Source organism: Erythrolamprus reginae, chromosome 1 (genome assembly GCF_031021105.1).
Source record: "Erythrolamprus reginae isolate rEryReg1 chromosome 1, rEryReg1.hap1, whole genome shotgun sequence".
NCBI classification, from domain to species: Eukaryota; Metazoa; Chordata; class Lepidosauria; order Squamata; family Dipsadidae; genus Erythrolamprus; species Erythrolamprus reginae.
This window is the reverse complement of record NC_091950.1, coordinates 22,983,666-22,999,782: the sequence shown is the minus strand read 5'-3', so window position 1 is coordinate 22,999,782 and position 16,117 is coordinate 22,983,666. Positions and strand designations below refer to the sequence as shown.

Genomic DNA, 16,117 nt, shown 5'->3' with positions numbered 1-16,117 from the left:
TCCTTTCGTTATGTCATAAGCAAACCAAATACAATCATTATATTAATATAGAACAGAAAGATAATATTCTCCATTGCATCTGGAAGGAGAGTCCAATATGGGTTATTCTCAATCCTATTGGTCGAGACTGAGTTTAAAATTAGCATAATATTAGGCACCGCCCCTTGCCTGCCCCCAGTGAGCTCAGTTTTAAAAACTCAGTCAATGTAACGAGACGTATGAGTTTGTTGTAATAAAGAAATGTTTTATTTTAAATTGTTTTTAACTGTTTTAACTATTTCTCTTCTTGTTTTTCTGTTTCTTCAGGTACTACTGAAGTTGGAAGGGGTCTCTACCCTCCGTGGGCAGATTCCCCCATCGAATTTCCCCAGGAGACCTCTTCCCTCATAGAGGGTACCGTCCCACAAGGGGATCAGCCTGGTGTCACTGGCCTCCATGGCCAAACTCGGCTGGGAGCCGAAGGTGGGGGGGTCCGCCCCCCTCACTGGGAGGCTCGGGGACACGGAGTTCCCCTGAAGAAAAGAGGATTCCCCGGTCAAAAGGCTTACAGAAGCTAAAGTAAATACTGAGAGGCAAACGGAGCCCAGCGCCACAGCCGCTGCCTTTAGAACAACGCGGCAGACTTCAAAGGGCTAATTGCCGCCGACCATATGTTCGGCGGCCGAGCGCGCGCGCGCGCGCAATTCAAGGCCGGGTAACAGGAGAGACAGGAGAGCGAACGCCAGGGGAAGGTCATACTTTAATACCTGTTTGGCGGTCACCCGAGCCAGGGGGAATGCGAGGGCATGATCCCCCCCCACGTTTAAGGCGGCAGTAGAGGCTGGAGGGCAAGCAGCCCTTTTCGCGCCTCTTTCTAATAAACGGCAACCCGCGCCCGCCATTTTGGACGGCTGGCGGGAATGTCTTGCTCCCCCTCCCAACCTGTTTTTCTCCAACGGCCCCATTTAGGCGCGAGGAGCAGTTGGGACGGCTGGGTCGCGCATGCGCCCTTCAGGGCAGGCACCGGAGGCCATTTTGAGGTGTTTTTGCAAGTGGTAAAAAGCAGCAGTAATAAAAGCTCCGTGCTTTCCTTGCCTTTCGTTACCATCTTCTCTTGCCTCACCGTGAGTACAATGGATGTCTGTGGCAATACAGATCCAGCCCCAGCCTCGGGTTCTGCCATTTCTGTTTCGGTGCCCAAGCCCAAGGAAAAGGGGAAGGTCAAAGCAAAATCCTCCCAATCATCTTCCTCAGCCATCAAGGAGGCCGAGAGGCGAATTCAGGCCCTTGAGCAAAAGTTGGAGGCAGCTCTCAATAGTGCTCCTTTGGCCAAACCAGGACCACCACTGGGCCTTGATGTAGCTGCTGACCCACATACCCCAAGGGAGAGGGTGGATAGAGACTGGTCCCCTGATCATGCAACCCCTGCTCAGCTGCAGGCACCCAGAAGCAGGCCCGGATCAGTGTGCCAAGAGAGACCAGTGTGGGGTTTCTCCCCTCAGGCCAAAGCGGTTCCAGCAGCTACCTTCACACCTACAGCTGCCGGGCTCAGGGATCAACCTGATATGTGGCAGGATATGCCACCGGCCTTTCAGGAGCTACTAACTAATGTCTATACAAAGGGCATAGCGGTTGGAGCTCAACAAGGGCCTCAACAACCAAGACAAGCACCAACCCGGGACCTCTGGTCTGCACCGCCCCTTTCAGGTTTAGGATCAGTGACTGAGGAGCCTGTGTTAATGGAGGATAGTGACAAAGACTACGATATGTCTGATGATGAGGCACCTCCAGAACAGCCACCGGTAGCTGGACTGTTCAAACAATCCTCATTCAGAACTCTGTTATATAAAGCAAAACAGACAATGGAGTTGAAGGATCCGGCCCAACCATCTCAGGCCGTACCATCAAGATCCTCTACTCTATTAAAAGAACCTAAGCCTGAAACAGACCATGTTCCGGCATCTGAAATTTTTGTGCAAAGTATCAAGAGACCGTGGCAATATCCAGCCGCGGCCCAGGGACCATCAGTGATAGAGAGGAAGTTCTACACGTTTGACGACGAAGTAGAGGCCCTCTTACAGTTTCCTCCCATAGATTCACCAGTAGTGACACTGGTTTCCAATGCGCTGGTCCCTGCCGAGATGGGAGACAATTTGAAGCCAGAAGACAAGAAGGCTGAGGTTCTCCTCAGGAAGACCCATATGATGGCCGGATGGGGGTTTCGGGCAGCGGCGGCTGCTTCCTTCTTTAACAGAGCCTCCATCGTCTGGATCGAGGATATGATGTCTCGCTTAGGGCCAGAGGACGGTCGGATGCGCCAGGATCTCAGTAAGTTGTTGGCTGCAGCAGAATTCTCAGCTGATGCCACCTTACATGCTGCAAAGTTCGCGGGTAGAGGGATGTCCGCCACCCTCGCATCACGCCGACTTCTATGGCTACGCAGTTGGCAAGCCGACACGAAATCTAAATGGCGCCTGGCATCATCGCCTTTTCAGGGGTCTCAACTCTTTGGGGACATATTGGAAAAAGTCCTCATAGAGGACAAGGACAAACGGAAAATACTTCCAAGGTCCAAGAGGGGTCAGGATCGTCGTCAGACTCCGTACAATCGACGTCAGTCCTTTCGTTGGGACACATCACGGTCAAACCAGCAATTTAGATCCTTTTCACAGGGCAATTACAACCAAAATGCCTACAGGAATGACCGTACCTCCTTTCCAGACAGGACCAGAGGTTATCAGTCCAACAGACGCCCCTTTCGAGGCTCCAGCCAACGTGGGTTTAAACGACCCAAATGACTTTTCATTAACACAGCCAGTAGGAGGGAAATTACACCTTTTCAGCGCCTCCTGGCTAACCACCTCCTCAGACAAATGGGCTCTGTCGACAGTAACACAGGGACTGCGGTTGGAATTCATTCAGCCCCCGCCCAACCGATTCCTACACTGCCCAACACCAAAGACCCCCTCCAAACGGAAGGAACTACTTCAAGAAATAGGTCACCTCTTACAGATTCAAGCCATAGAGCCTGTGCCAAAACACACAGAGGGCATGGGATTTTATTCTATGGTGTTCGTAGTCCCCAAATCATCCGGGGGCTGTCGATTAATTCTGAATCTGAAACAGTTAAATCAATTCATCCTTTACCGGAGATTCAGGATGCACACCCTGCACACCATTCTAGCAGCTGTGCGACCTCAAGACTTTCTCACTTCCTTGGACCTGAAGGAAGCTTACTTGCACGTACCAATATTTCCACCACATCGCAAGTATCTACGATTTTGTGTGGAAGGGACGCATTATCAATACCGGGCCATGCCATTCGGCCTATCATCGGCTCCTCGTACCTTCACAAAATTGCTCGACGTGCTCACAGCTCATCTCCGTGCACGGTCCGTCCGCCTGATGGCATACTTGGACGACATTATCGTGTTGTCCAAGTCCCAGGCAGGGGCACTCCGAGACCTCCATCTGACAATGACCTTTTTAGAAGAGCACGGCTTTACCATCAATATTCCCAAGAGCCAATTGATCCCCTCTACAAGGCTCCTACATTTGGGATCGGTGATAGACACCGCTACGTGCAGGGTGTCACTTTCACCAGACAGACTGGACAGTATCTTGGCCTTGATAGCTTCTATCCGGAGACAACCAAAGGTGTCTCTAGCCCTGCTGTCCAGGGTACTGGGAACCATGGTTTCCTGTATAGGGATTGTGCCATGGGCCAGGCACCACATTCGCCCATTACAAGGGTTTCTGCTACCGGCACAGAAGGCGAAACTCAGCCAGTCAAACCGGCCGGTCAGATTGCCACACAGTGTCAAGGCCTCATTGGATTGGTGGACTTCACCAGCACTGTTCCAGGGTTGCTCGTTCCAAGCTCCCGACCAGCTGGTCATGACCACAGATGCAAGCTTGTCGGGTTGGGGCGCTCACATCGGTCCCCAGGTGACTCAGGGACTCTGGACCAGGGAGGACCTCGACCCTGTAAACATCAATCTCCTAGAGCTCAGGGCTGTGTTTTTGGCACTCCAACATTTCGTGGCTTTGGTTCGGGGACGTCATGTCTTAGTCCTGACGGACAATATAGCAACAAAGGCTTACCTCAACCATCAGGGAGGCACGAGATCACCTCGCCTCATGAGGGAGACCTTGGCCCTCTTCGATTGGGCCGAGTGCAACCTGGCTTCTCTAGCTGCGGAGCACATTGCGGGAGTCAACAACGTCCAGGCCGACTGGCTCAGCCGAACAACCTTGGACCCTACAGAGTGGAGGCTGGACCCGCAACTGTTCCGCAAGATCACACAGCGATTCGGGACACCACTGTTGGACTTGTTTGCCACTCACAGCAATACGCAGCTCCCCAGGTTCTACGCACGGTTCCACTCTCATATGGCAGAGAAGATCGACGCCTTACGGTCGAGCTGGCCGCGCGGTCTGTTGTACGCTTTTCCTCCGACAAATCTGGTACAGAGGGTGATAGACAAGATTATAATGGAGGAAGCGGAGGTACTACTTGTTGCCCCACATTGGCCACGTCGCCCATGGTTCTCGGACTTGGTAGCGTTGTCGATCTCCCCACCTTGGCGGATACCGGACAAAATAATCTCCCTCAGTCAAGGGTCAGTCCTTCACCCGGACCCTCAATGGCTCCAGTTAGCCGTTTGGCATTTGAAAGGAACAAACTGAGGGAGCATTGTCTACCGGACAACATCATTGCCACAATGCAGGCCGCCCGCCGACCATCCACGTCCAGAATTTACCAGGCCACATGGGCAGCCTGTTGTAAGTTCTGCGACGGTAAAGGCGTACAACCTGGACAAGCTCATATTCTGACTGTCTTAGAATTTTTACAATCAGGCCTCGAAAAGGGACTGTCTCCAAACACCCTTAGGAGACAAGTGGCTGCATTGGCAACCGTCATCCGACTACCGGAATTCCGCTCCTTGGCAATTCACCCTTGGATACGGGATTTTCTTAAAGGAGCTTCTAACAGTCATCCGCCACCTCTTCATAGGTTTCCATCGTGGGACTTATCCCTGGTGTTGAAGGCCCTTACTGGGCCTCCCTTTGAACCTCTGAGAACTGTTCAACTTAACTTCCTTTCCATCAAGACGGCCTTTTTAGTGGCAATTACTTCGGCCAGACGGGTATCGGACTTGGCTGCATTATCCATCAGACCAGACCTTTGTATATTTTATCCGGACAGGGTGGTTTTACGTTTAGACCCATCATTCCTTCCTAAGGTTAACTCGATTTTCCACAGGAAGCAAGAACTAATTTTACCGGACTTTTGCTCGCACGGTAGTCACCCTACAGAACTTAGGTGGCACAAGCTAGATGTTAGGCGAGCAGTTAAGATCTACATTCGAAGGACCGAGACCTTTAGAAGGTCCGAGTCATTGTTTGTTTCATTTGCAGAACCAAAGAAGGGTCTGGGCGTCTCTCCCAGTTCAATTAGCCGATGGATCCGGGACTGCATAGGGGAGGCGTATAAGGCTAGAGCTCAGAATCCACCTCAAGGGGTCACGGCACACTCTACTCGCAGTGCAGCCACGTCTGCAGCTTGGATGACTCAGGCCTCAATCGAGGACATTTGTCGGGCTGCGACGTGGAAGACTCCATCTACTTTCACTAAACATTACAGACTGGATGCCTATGCTTCAGCTGAGGCATCTTTTGGGAGAAGGGTATTACAGAGGGTGTGTACCTCTCCAGCTGCCCTGACTTAACAATCTCCCTCCCACTTAATTTGGAACTTGGGTATATCCCATATTGGACTCTCCTTCCAGATGCAATGGAGAAGAACCGTTGTACCTACCTGAACGGTCTTCTCAGTGCACTGGAAGGAGAGTCCAAACCCACCCAGTACTGGATTGTTTCAGGGAAGCTGGGTTCGTTGAGTTGGTGGATGTTATATATATATTAGTTCAATAAAATAGTGTTGGATTATATTACCTGTCGTTTTTAAAACTGAGCTCACTGGGGGCAGGCAAGGGGCGGTGCCTAATATTATGCTAATTTTAAACTCAGTCTCGACCAATAGGATTGAGAATAACCCATATTGGACTCTCCTTCCAGTGCACTGAGAAGACCGTTCAGGTAGGTACAACGGTTCTTTCCAAGTCTTTTTTTTTAATGTTTTAAAATTATTAGATTTGTCTTGAATTGTTTTATTGTTGTTGTGAGCCGCCCCGAGTCTACGGAGAGGGGTGGCATACAAATCTAATAAATAAATAAACAAACAAACATACATACATACACCTATACTCTATATTGTCAGTTTTGTTTTTTATTGCGCATCCATCTATACCATTTTTCCCATACAGTAATACCTCATGATACGAACTTAATTGGTGCAAGGAGGAGGTTCGTATGACGAAAGGTTCGTAAGACGAAACATTGTTTCCCATAGGAAACAATGTAAAGTCAATTAATCCGTGCAACCAAAAAAAACCCCGCAAAAAAACGGCTTTCGGCGACTGCTGGGAAGCGGCGCGGCTGTTTTAAAAGGTGACAGCCGGCCTGGGGGGCTTCCCAGCACCCCCATGAACCCGGGTTCGGGGTTCGAGGGGGTGCTGGGAAGCCCCCCAGGCCGGCTGCGACCTTTTAAAACAGCCGCGCCGCTTCCCAGCTGTCTCCGAACGCCGAACGCGGAAGTTCGGCTTTGGCGTTCGGCTTCAGGAGACAGCTGGGAAACGGCTGTCCGTGCAACCAAAAAACCCGCCATGCAAAAAAACCGGCTTTCGGCGACTGCTGGGAAGCCGCGCAGCTGTTTTAAAAGGTGACAGCCGGCCTGGGGGGCTTCCCAGCACCCCCCCGAACCCGGGTTCGGGGGGGTGCTGGGAAGCCCCCCAGGCCGGCTGTCACCTTTTAAAACAGCTGCGCGGCTTCCCAGCAGTCGCCGAACGCCGGTTCGTAACTCGAAAAAAGTTCGTCAGAAGAGGCAAAATTTTTCTGAACCCCGGGTTCGTATCACGAGTTGTTCGTAAGATGAGGGGTTCGTATCTTGAGGTACCACTGTATCTCTTTAGTTTCTTTATTTCTTACTCCTTTAATTTCATTTGTCATTATGTCCATTTCAGCACATCTTAAAAAAAAAAATTTCACTGATTAAGTTTTCAGACGGGATATATTCTTTCTTCCATAATTGTGCTATTGAAATTCTGACTGCAGTAACTATGTGCGTCATTAGATAGAGCTTTTGTCTGGGGTGGTGTCGTTTCCAAATGTCCAGAAGCATGCTTTCAATTTCCTCTTCCAATATTTCTCTAAGCCACTTATGTGTGGTTTTCCATATAATTTGAATTTTAGGGCACAGCCACCACATATGAAAAAAGATTCCAGGGCGTTTGTTGCATTTCCAACATACGTCTTTAAGGTTGGGGCAGATTTTAGCAAATCTTGGCGGGGGCAAATATCACCTATAGAGGAGCTTATAAAATTTTTCTTTGTAAGCTGCTGACAATGTGATTTTAAAAATGTTATTCCATGATCTCTCCCAGTCAGTTAAGTGTATATTATGTTGAACGTTCTTGGCCCATGCAATCATAGGTTCTTTGACGGTATCTTCTACCTCATCTGTTTCTAACATCTATTGATATAATTTCCTGATCAGTTTATTGTCTTGTCCTCTAAGTATTTTATCCAATGCATGGGTCGTAATACTTAATTTTTGAGGCCAAGAAAGATGGAGAGAGATATTGTCCATTAAGCCATAAATAAACAAATGTTGCCTATCTTAGTGCTCCAATAGTCCCTGGACAGTGGTGGGACTCCCGGTATGGCTAATTGAGTGAGACTGCTATGTTCATCAGCAGGAAATACAGACAAGATGGGGTGCCCTGTTCATTCCAGCATTTATTAGGGGCTGGATTGCCTTCAAGTGAGGATGTTGCTTCCCTTAGTCAGGACAAGTGCCTTGGTAAGGCCACACCTGGAACACTGCATCCAGTTTTGGTCGCCAAGATGCAAAAAGAATGTTGAGAAAGGGTGCAGAGAAGAGCAACAAAGATGATTAGGGGACTGGAGGCTAAAACATATGAAGAACGGTTGCAGGAACTGAACATGGCTAGTTTAATGAAAAGAAGGACCAGGAGAGACATGAAAGCAATCTTCCAGTATCACAGGGCTTGCCACAAAGAAGAGGGAGTCACCCTGTTTTCCAAAGCACCCGAGGGTAGAACAAGAAGCAATGGGTGGAAACTAAACAAAGAGAGAAGCAACTTAGAACTAAGGAGAAATTTCCTGAGAGTTAGAACAATTAACCTGGGTACAGCTTGCCTCCAGAAGTTGTGAATGCTCCAACACTGGAAGTTTTTTAAGATGTTGGATAACCATTTGTCTGAAATAGTGTAGAGTTTCCTGCCTAACCAAGGGGTTGGACTAGAAGACCTCCAAGGTCCCTTCCAACTCGTTGTTGTTGTTGTTGTTGTTATTATTATTATTATTATTATTATTATTATTATCTCCAAATAGCATGAGCCTATTCAGTTTCATTTGGAGACTTAAATTCATACAACTTGTAGGGAGCAAATTCCATCCCTTGTACAAACTGTACTTCTTCAAGCAGTGCCTAAGGAACATAAAAGATGTAATTCTGCCGCACGAATCCCAGCGACCGATTAGGTCCCACAGAGTTGGCCTTCTCCGTGTCCCGTCGACTAAACAATGTTGTCTGGCGGGAACCCAGGGGAAGAGCCTTCTCTGTGGCGGCCCCGACTCTATGGAACCAGCTCCCCCCGGAGATTAGAACTGCCCCCACCCTCCTTGCCTTCCGTAAACTCCTTAAAACTCACCTCTGCCGTCAGGCATGGGGGAATTGAGGCATTCCCCCCCCCCCGGGCCTATATAATTTATGTATGGTGTGTCTGTGTGTATGTCTGTTTTAATAATGGGGGTTTTAAATGTGTTTTAAACTTATTAGATTTGTTATGAATTGTCTTATCGTATGCTGTGAGCCGCCCCGAGTCTACGGAGAGGGGCGGCATACAAATCTAATAAATCATCATCATCTCCGGGGGGGAATTTTGCTTGCTCATTTTCCATAAGCCCGAAAAAGTGGTCGAAAATGAGCAAGCAAAACTACTGTGGGACTTCCGACTTCCGACTGACCGAATTCTGAAGCATAACACACCAGACATTGTGATCATGGATAAAAAAGAAAGTATGGATCATCAACATCGCAATCCCAGGAGACAGCAGAATTGGGGAGAAGCAGCTAGAGAAATTAGTGAAATACGAAGATCTAAAAATCGAGCTGCAACGTCTCTGGCATAAGCCTGTGAAAGTGGTCCCAGTGGTACTTGGCACGCTGGGCGCAGTACCAAAGGATCTCAGCGGACATTTGAAAACCATCGGAATTGACAAAATTTCCATCTGTCAATTGCAAAAGGCCACTTTACTGGGATCGGCAAACATAATTCGCCGCTACATCACACAGTCCTAGGTGCTTGGGAAGCGCCTGACTGGTGATGAAATACGAAATCCAGCATATAGTGATCTCGTTTGCTGTGTTGTACTGACATAATAATAATAATAATAATAATAATAATAATAATAATAATAATAATAATAATAATAATAATAATAATATAATAATTTACCTTGTGATGGCACCCCTGTGGTTCCTTCTCCTCTCTCTGCACAGATACGGGATCAGCCCCGAGAACATCATCCTCTACGGGCAAAGCATTGGGACGGTGCCCACAGTGGACCTGGCCTCCCGCTATGAGTGCGCAGCTGTTATCCTACATTCACCTTTAACCTCGGGCATGCGCGTTGCCTTCCCAGAAACCAAAAAGACCTACTGCTTTGATGCTTTCCCAAAGTAAGTCCTTGAGGAAGCGGGAATGCGGGCGGGGGGGGGTTGTCAGCCAAGGAGGGGCAGATGTACAATTGAATTTTACTATTGCAATCTGCTGGATTTAGGCTTTTCTGTTCGCCCTCCTTCCAAATCTTTTAATTTCTTTTTTTTGGAAGCATGATTTTTGAAAAGTCTATCCTGCCCATTTTTATTTTTATTTTTGGTCTTTTTTTTTTTTTTGAATGACAAATGTAATTCCTTACATGGAGCGGAGTGCTTACTGGTCGGATGCCCTTCCTGTCACCAATGCAGAGTTCACAGCAGATACCGAATTTTTCAGAGTATAAGAGTATGAGATGCACCTTAGTTTTGGGGGAGGAAAAAAATCTACCTACTGTTCTGTTGGGCTCTCTGGTAGAATCCTCCCGAAAATTCACAGGTACAAATTTCAGACACACACACACATTTGAAAATTCAAAACAATGTTCTTTATAATGAAAATTCACTTAAACAAAGCCCTCTTTTGGTATAGCAAAGAGCACTCATCTCCAAACAAACTGGTAATTTGTACAAGTCCCTTATCAGTTCTGTGATACTTATCTTGCAGCTGTGAGGTAATTCACAGCCCTTCTGCTTTCACAAAGTGAAACACACTTTGCTCTGGTTTAGTTTCAAATCGGGGAAAAATCAGCACACAAAAGGTCAAAGTCAGTAAAGCAGTCACGAAACACAACGATCAGATAATCCTCCACAATGACTAAATCCACAGGCTGCTATTTATGTCCACCTGATGAAGTGGACAAGGCCATTGGAGCTGTGAGTTCCGCCACCCGTTTACTGGATCCGTGTCCCTCCTGGTTGGTTTCGGCCAGCAGGGAGGTGACACGGAGCTGGGCCCAGGAGATTACCAACGCTTCCTTGGGGAGGGGAGTTTTTCCAACACTCTATAAAGAAGCGCTCGTGCGCCCCCTCCTCAAGAAGCCCTCCCTGGACCCAGCCGTACTTAATAACTATCATCCAGTCTCCAACCTTCCCTTTATGGGGAAGGTTGTTGAGAAGGTGGTGGCACTCCACTCCAGCGGTCCTTGGAAGAGGCCGATTATATAGGTCCCCAGCAGTCGGGTTTCAGGCCCGGTTACAGCACGGAAACCGCTTTGGTCGCGTTGATGGATGATCTCTGGCGGGCCTGGGACAGGGGTTTATCCTCTGTCCTGGTGCTCCTTGACCTCTCAGCGGCTTTCGATACCATCGACCATGGTATCCTTCTGCACCGGCTGGAGGGGTTGGGGGTGGGAGGCACTGTCCTCCAGTGGTTCTCCTCCTACCTCTCTGGCCGGTCGCAGTCGGTGTTAGTGGGGGGTCAGAGGTCGGCTCCTAGGTCTCTCCCTTGTGGGGTGCCTCAGGGGTCGGTCCATGAAACCGCTGGGCGAGATCATCCAAGGACATGGGGTGAGGTATCATCAATATGCTGATGATACCCAGCTTTACATCTCCACCCCATGCCCAGTCAACGAAGCGGTGGAAGTGATGTGCCGGTGCCTGGAGGCTGTTGGGGGCCTGGATGGGTGTCAACAGACTCAAACTCAACCCGGATAAGACGGAGTGGCTGTGGGTTTTGCCTCCCAAGGACAATTCCATCTGTCCTTCCATCACCCTGGGGGGGAATTATTGACCTCCTCAGAGAGGGTCCGCAACTTGGGCGTCCTCCTCGATCCACAGCTCACATTAGAAAACCATCTCTCAGCTGTGGCGAGGGGGGCGTTTGCCCAGGTTCGCCTGGTGCACCAGTTGCGGCCCTATCTGGACCGGGACTCATTGCTCACAGTCACTCATGCCCTCATCACCTCGAGGTTCGACTACTGTAATGCTCTCTACATGGGGCTACCTTTGAAAAGTGTTCGGAAACTTCAGATCATGCAGAATGCAGCTGCGAGAGCAGTCATGGGCTTACCTAGGTATGCCCATATTTCACCATCACTCCGCAGTCTGCATTGGCTGCCGATCAATTTCCGGTCACAATTCAAAGTGTTGGTTATGACTTTTAAATCCCTTCATGGCATTGGACCAGAATATCTCCGAGACCGCCTCCTGCCGCACGAATCCCAGCGACCGATTAGGTCCCACAGAGTGGGCCTTCTCCGGGTCCCGTCAACTAAACAATGTCGGTTGGCGGGCCCCAGGGGAAGAGCCTTCTCTGTGGCGGCACCGGCCCTCTGGAACCAGCTCCCCCCGGAGATTAGAACTGCCCCTACTCTTCCTGCCTTCCGTAAACTCCTTAAAACCCACCTTTGCCGTCAGGCATGGGGGAACTGAAACATCTCCCCCTGGGCATGTTTAATTTATACATGGTATGCTTGTGTGCGTGTCTGTTAGTATATGGGGTTTTTTAAATCTTCAAATATTTTAAATTTAGTCGGATTATTTATGATTTGTTCCACTTGTTGTGAGCCGCCCCGAGTCTTCGGAGAGGGGCGGCATACACATCCAAATAATAAATAATAAAATTTATAGCAGCCTCACAATTACCACAGCCCCACCCAACCACAGGTGGCCTCATTTTCTTTGATAATAATCTCTCAGTTGTTGCTGCCTATGCATCGCTCTCTGCATGCGTGGCTGTATCATTAACTCTTGTTCTGAATCCAAGGAGGAGCGAGATAATTGATCTCCTTCTGAGCTGTCTGCCACACTCTCCTCCTCCCTGTCACTCATGTCTTCTTCGTCAGAGGAGCCTTCATCAGCAGATTCCACCAGGAGCAAAACAGGCCTGTGGCATGTGGATGTCTCCCCCACATCCACAGTCCTTGGGGCAGGAGCTGGGCCAGAGCTAACCACAACACCTACATCTAGGCCAGTGATGGTGAATCTATTGCACTGGTGCCACAGGGGCTTGTGGAGCCCTATCTGCTGGCATGCGAGCTGTTGTCCTAGCTCTGCTCCAACATGCATGTGTGTGCTGGCCAGCTGATTTTTGGCTCACACAGAAGCTCTGGGAGGGCCTTTTTGGCTTCCAGGGAGCCTCCAGGGGGAGGGGAGAGGGCGTTTTTACCTCCCCTGTCTCCAGGGAAGCCTTTGGAGCCTGGGGAGGGCGAAACACAAGCCTACTGGGCCCATCAGAAGTTGGGAACAAGGCCCTTTCCGGCTTCCAGGGGGCCTCCGGGGAGCAGGGGAAGCTGTTTTTGCCCTCCCCAGGCATTGAATTATAGGTGTGGGCACTCACACATGTGTGATAGTACACACCCATGCTCTTTCGGCACCCAAGGAAAAAAAGTTTCACCGGAATCACCTTCTACCGCACGAATCCCAGCGGCCGATAAGGTCCCACAGAGTTAGCCTTCTTCGGGTCCCGTCGACAAAACAATGTCATCTGGCAGGCCCCAGTGTCCTTAGTCTGGTCAGCTTCAGCACATTATTTTATCTCCTGGTTAGGGCTGAAAAAAACCCATCTTCTGACAGAGTAGCAATGAAAACAAGCCTGCAAAGACTTAGGGATGACAATCCGAGTAGCTGTGAAAAAATCCTGTAAGCCAGGAAGATCGTTAGCACCTTTTTAGGGTTGAAAAAAATCTTTTTCAAAGGAGGTATAAGACACACCTTAATTTTGGGGAAGGAAAACAAGGGGGGCAAATTCTGCTGTTGTATCTTCTTTTAAACAGCAAAGAATAACTATACTTCCAGTACATCAGGGTTTGATTGATTGATTGATTGATTGATTGATTGATTGATTGATTGGATTTGTATGCCGGCCCTCTCCGGAGACTCGGGCTGGCTAACAGCAATAATAAGACAGCATATAATAATAATCCAATACTAAAAACAGTTTAAAACCCATTATTATAAAAACCAAACATACATACAGACATACCATGCATAAAATTGTAAAGGCCTAGGGGGAAGGAATATCTCAATTCCCCCATGCCTGGCGGCAGAGGTGGGTTTTGAGGAGTTTATGAAAGGCAAGGAGGGTGGGGGCAATTCTAATCTCTGGGGGGAGTTGGTTCCAGAGGGCCGGGGCCGCCACAGAGAAGGCTCTTCCCCTGGGTCCCGCCAAGCGACATTGTTTATTCCCAGTGAAGGGCTACCAAAATTTTTACTACCACACTGTGGCTGTGGCTTATGCATTTTCTTTCAACATCTTTCAGTGCAAATTGGGTACTCTGGGGTGGAGCTCCATTTTCGCTACCCCACTGCGTTCCCCCACCCCCAATCCGGGCAGCAGCCCACCCCTGCAACTATTTCTGACAGGTGGCAGTCTAGTCTCCAGGCTCTATTTGAGTGTTTCTCAACCTCGGCCACTTTGAGACCTGTGGGCTTCAACTCCCAGAATTCCCCAGCTCATCCGTGTTGCCGAGAATGAGAAAAACCTTGCAATAACCTCCCGTCATTCTCTGTGTCTCCTTTCTCTTCCGCAGTATCGACAAGGTGTCGCGCATCACTTCCCCCGTGCTGTTCATCCACGGCACCGAAGACGAGGTGATCGACTTCTCTCACGGCTTGGCCCTTTACGAGCGCTGCCCGAAGGCGGTGGAGCCCCTCTGGGTGGAAGGAGCCGGCCACAACGACATTGAACTCTACAGCCAGTACCTGGAGCGCTTACGCAAGTTCATCTCGCAAGATCTGTCCGGTTAACACAACTCCGCCCTGCCTGACCCTTCTGGCGGCAAGGACCGCCCGCCTTGACTGGGCCTGGGGAAGCAACGGAAGCATTTGTGGCTTTCGGAGGGAGAAGGCCGCTGAAGTCGCAAGCTCCCCGTCCCCATCTGCAAAATGGGAGTCGTTCCATCCATCCTCCCTCTCCTGCAGGCTTAGTCCGCGCAGGGCTCTTGAGTCTCTCCTGGTGGTTCTTCCCCGTCGCCAAAAGGCCCTTTCCAGCCGTTCCTCATTATTTCCAGCTGCTGTCATGGCTGACGAGGGGGCCTGAGACGGAGCCTCTAATTGCATCTCCGAAGGACTCGAGCGTTGGCAGACTGTTCTAAACCACGGACATCTCCATCCGGGCTCTCCTCTTGTGGCCTCCGTCCATCTCCCCCCTTCCGGTTTCAGATCCCGTTTTCTCAAATGCTCCGCCCCGCGACCCCATTGATAGCAATAAGCCATAGGCAGGGTGGGGCGGGAGGCAAAGCACCTTGCATGTTGGCCAGAGGTGGCTTGCTTCAATTTGGCTGTCCAGCCCACTGCAGCCCTTGAAGGACAATTGAAATTTCATTCAGATTTCCCCCAGGGGGTGGGGATGGACAACAAACGCCTGGGATTTTTCCACCCGCAAAATAACTGTTTGTAGAAGGCAGCAAGGCTGTTCCAGGCGTCTCGGCATTTATTGGGTGGGAGGGGTGGGGAATCATTTGCCACCTTCATCACATCTCCGAGATACTATTGTTTTAATATTCCATATCCTGTCCCTTCCAGATGTGACCCGGGGAATGGATTACACTTAATTCCGGGTATTCAGGCAACGGGGAGAGGTCGGGGTGGGAAAGTACGGGAAGAATTTCTCCATCCATTCATTTTGAAAGAGGAATAAATTAAAACAAAATAATGAAAGATCCACATGCGTTGCCCACTGTATGTTTCTGGGAGAATTGGATAGTTAGGATGAATGAGTTGGAAGCTTATGAAAGTGTGTGGGTCAGGAAATAGATAATCCAAGACTCCGTGTAACGGTACTTCATTATTATTATTTTTTTAGGACAGTTGTTTCTCAACTCTGGTGACTTTTAAGATGTGTAGAATTCAAGCCGCCCTGAGTCCTTTGGGATTGGACGACATAGAAGTCGAATTAAATAAATAAATTCCCAGAATTCCCCAGCCAGCTGCCCTTATTTTGGGTCAGCCTTAGTGCAAGTGTGAATTATTATTATTATTATTATTATTATTATTATTATTATTATTATTATTATTATTATTATGTCACTACAACACAGCAAATGAGATCACTATGCTGGACTTCGTATTTCATCACCAGTCGGGCGCTTCCCAAGCACCTAGGACTGCATGATGTAGCGGCGAATTATGTTTGCCGATCCCAGTAAAGCAGCCTTTTGCAATTGACAGGTGGAGATTTTGTCAATTCCGACGGTTTTCAAATGTCCGCTGAGATCCTTTGGTACTGCGCCCAGCGTGCCAAGTACCACTGGGACCACTTTCACGGGCTTATGCCAGAGTCGTTGCAGCTCGATTTTTAGATCTTTGTATTTCATTAATTTCTCTAGCTGCTTCTCCTCAATTCTGCTGTCCCCTGGGATTGCGATGTCGATGATCCATGCTTTCTTTTTCTCCACAATCACAATGTCTGGTGTGTTATGCTTCAGAATTCGGTCAGTCTAAAGTCGGAAG

The 16,117-nt window shown here is 49.1% G+C and overlaps 1 protein-coding gene across 2 annotated transcripts in view; it reads left to right on the top strand.

Annotated features, from left to right (window-relative positions):
• The window catches only part of ABHD17A (abhydrolase domain containing 17A, depalmitoylase), a 38,157-nt gene extending 22,826 nt beyond the window's left edge, over nucleotides 1–15,331 (top strand). For both annotated transcript variants that reach the window (XM_070747034.1, XM_070747042.1), the window contains exons 4-5: nucleotides 9,629–9,808; nucleotides 14,197–15,331. In XM_070747034.1, the coding sequence (XP_070603135.1) occupies nucleotides 9,629–9,808; nucleotides 14,197–14,413 (397 nt within the window). In that variant the 3' untranslated portion in view covers nucleotides 14,414–15,331. The remainder of the gene's footprint in view (nucleotides 1–9,628; nucleotides 9,809–14,196) is intronic.
• Nucleotides 15,332–16,117: the final 786 nt, after the last annotated feature.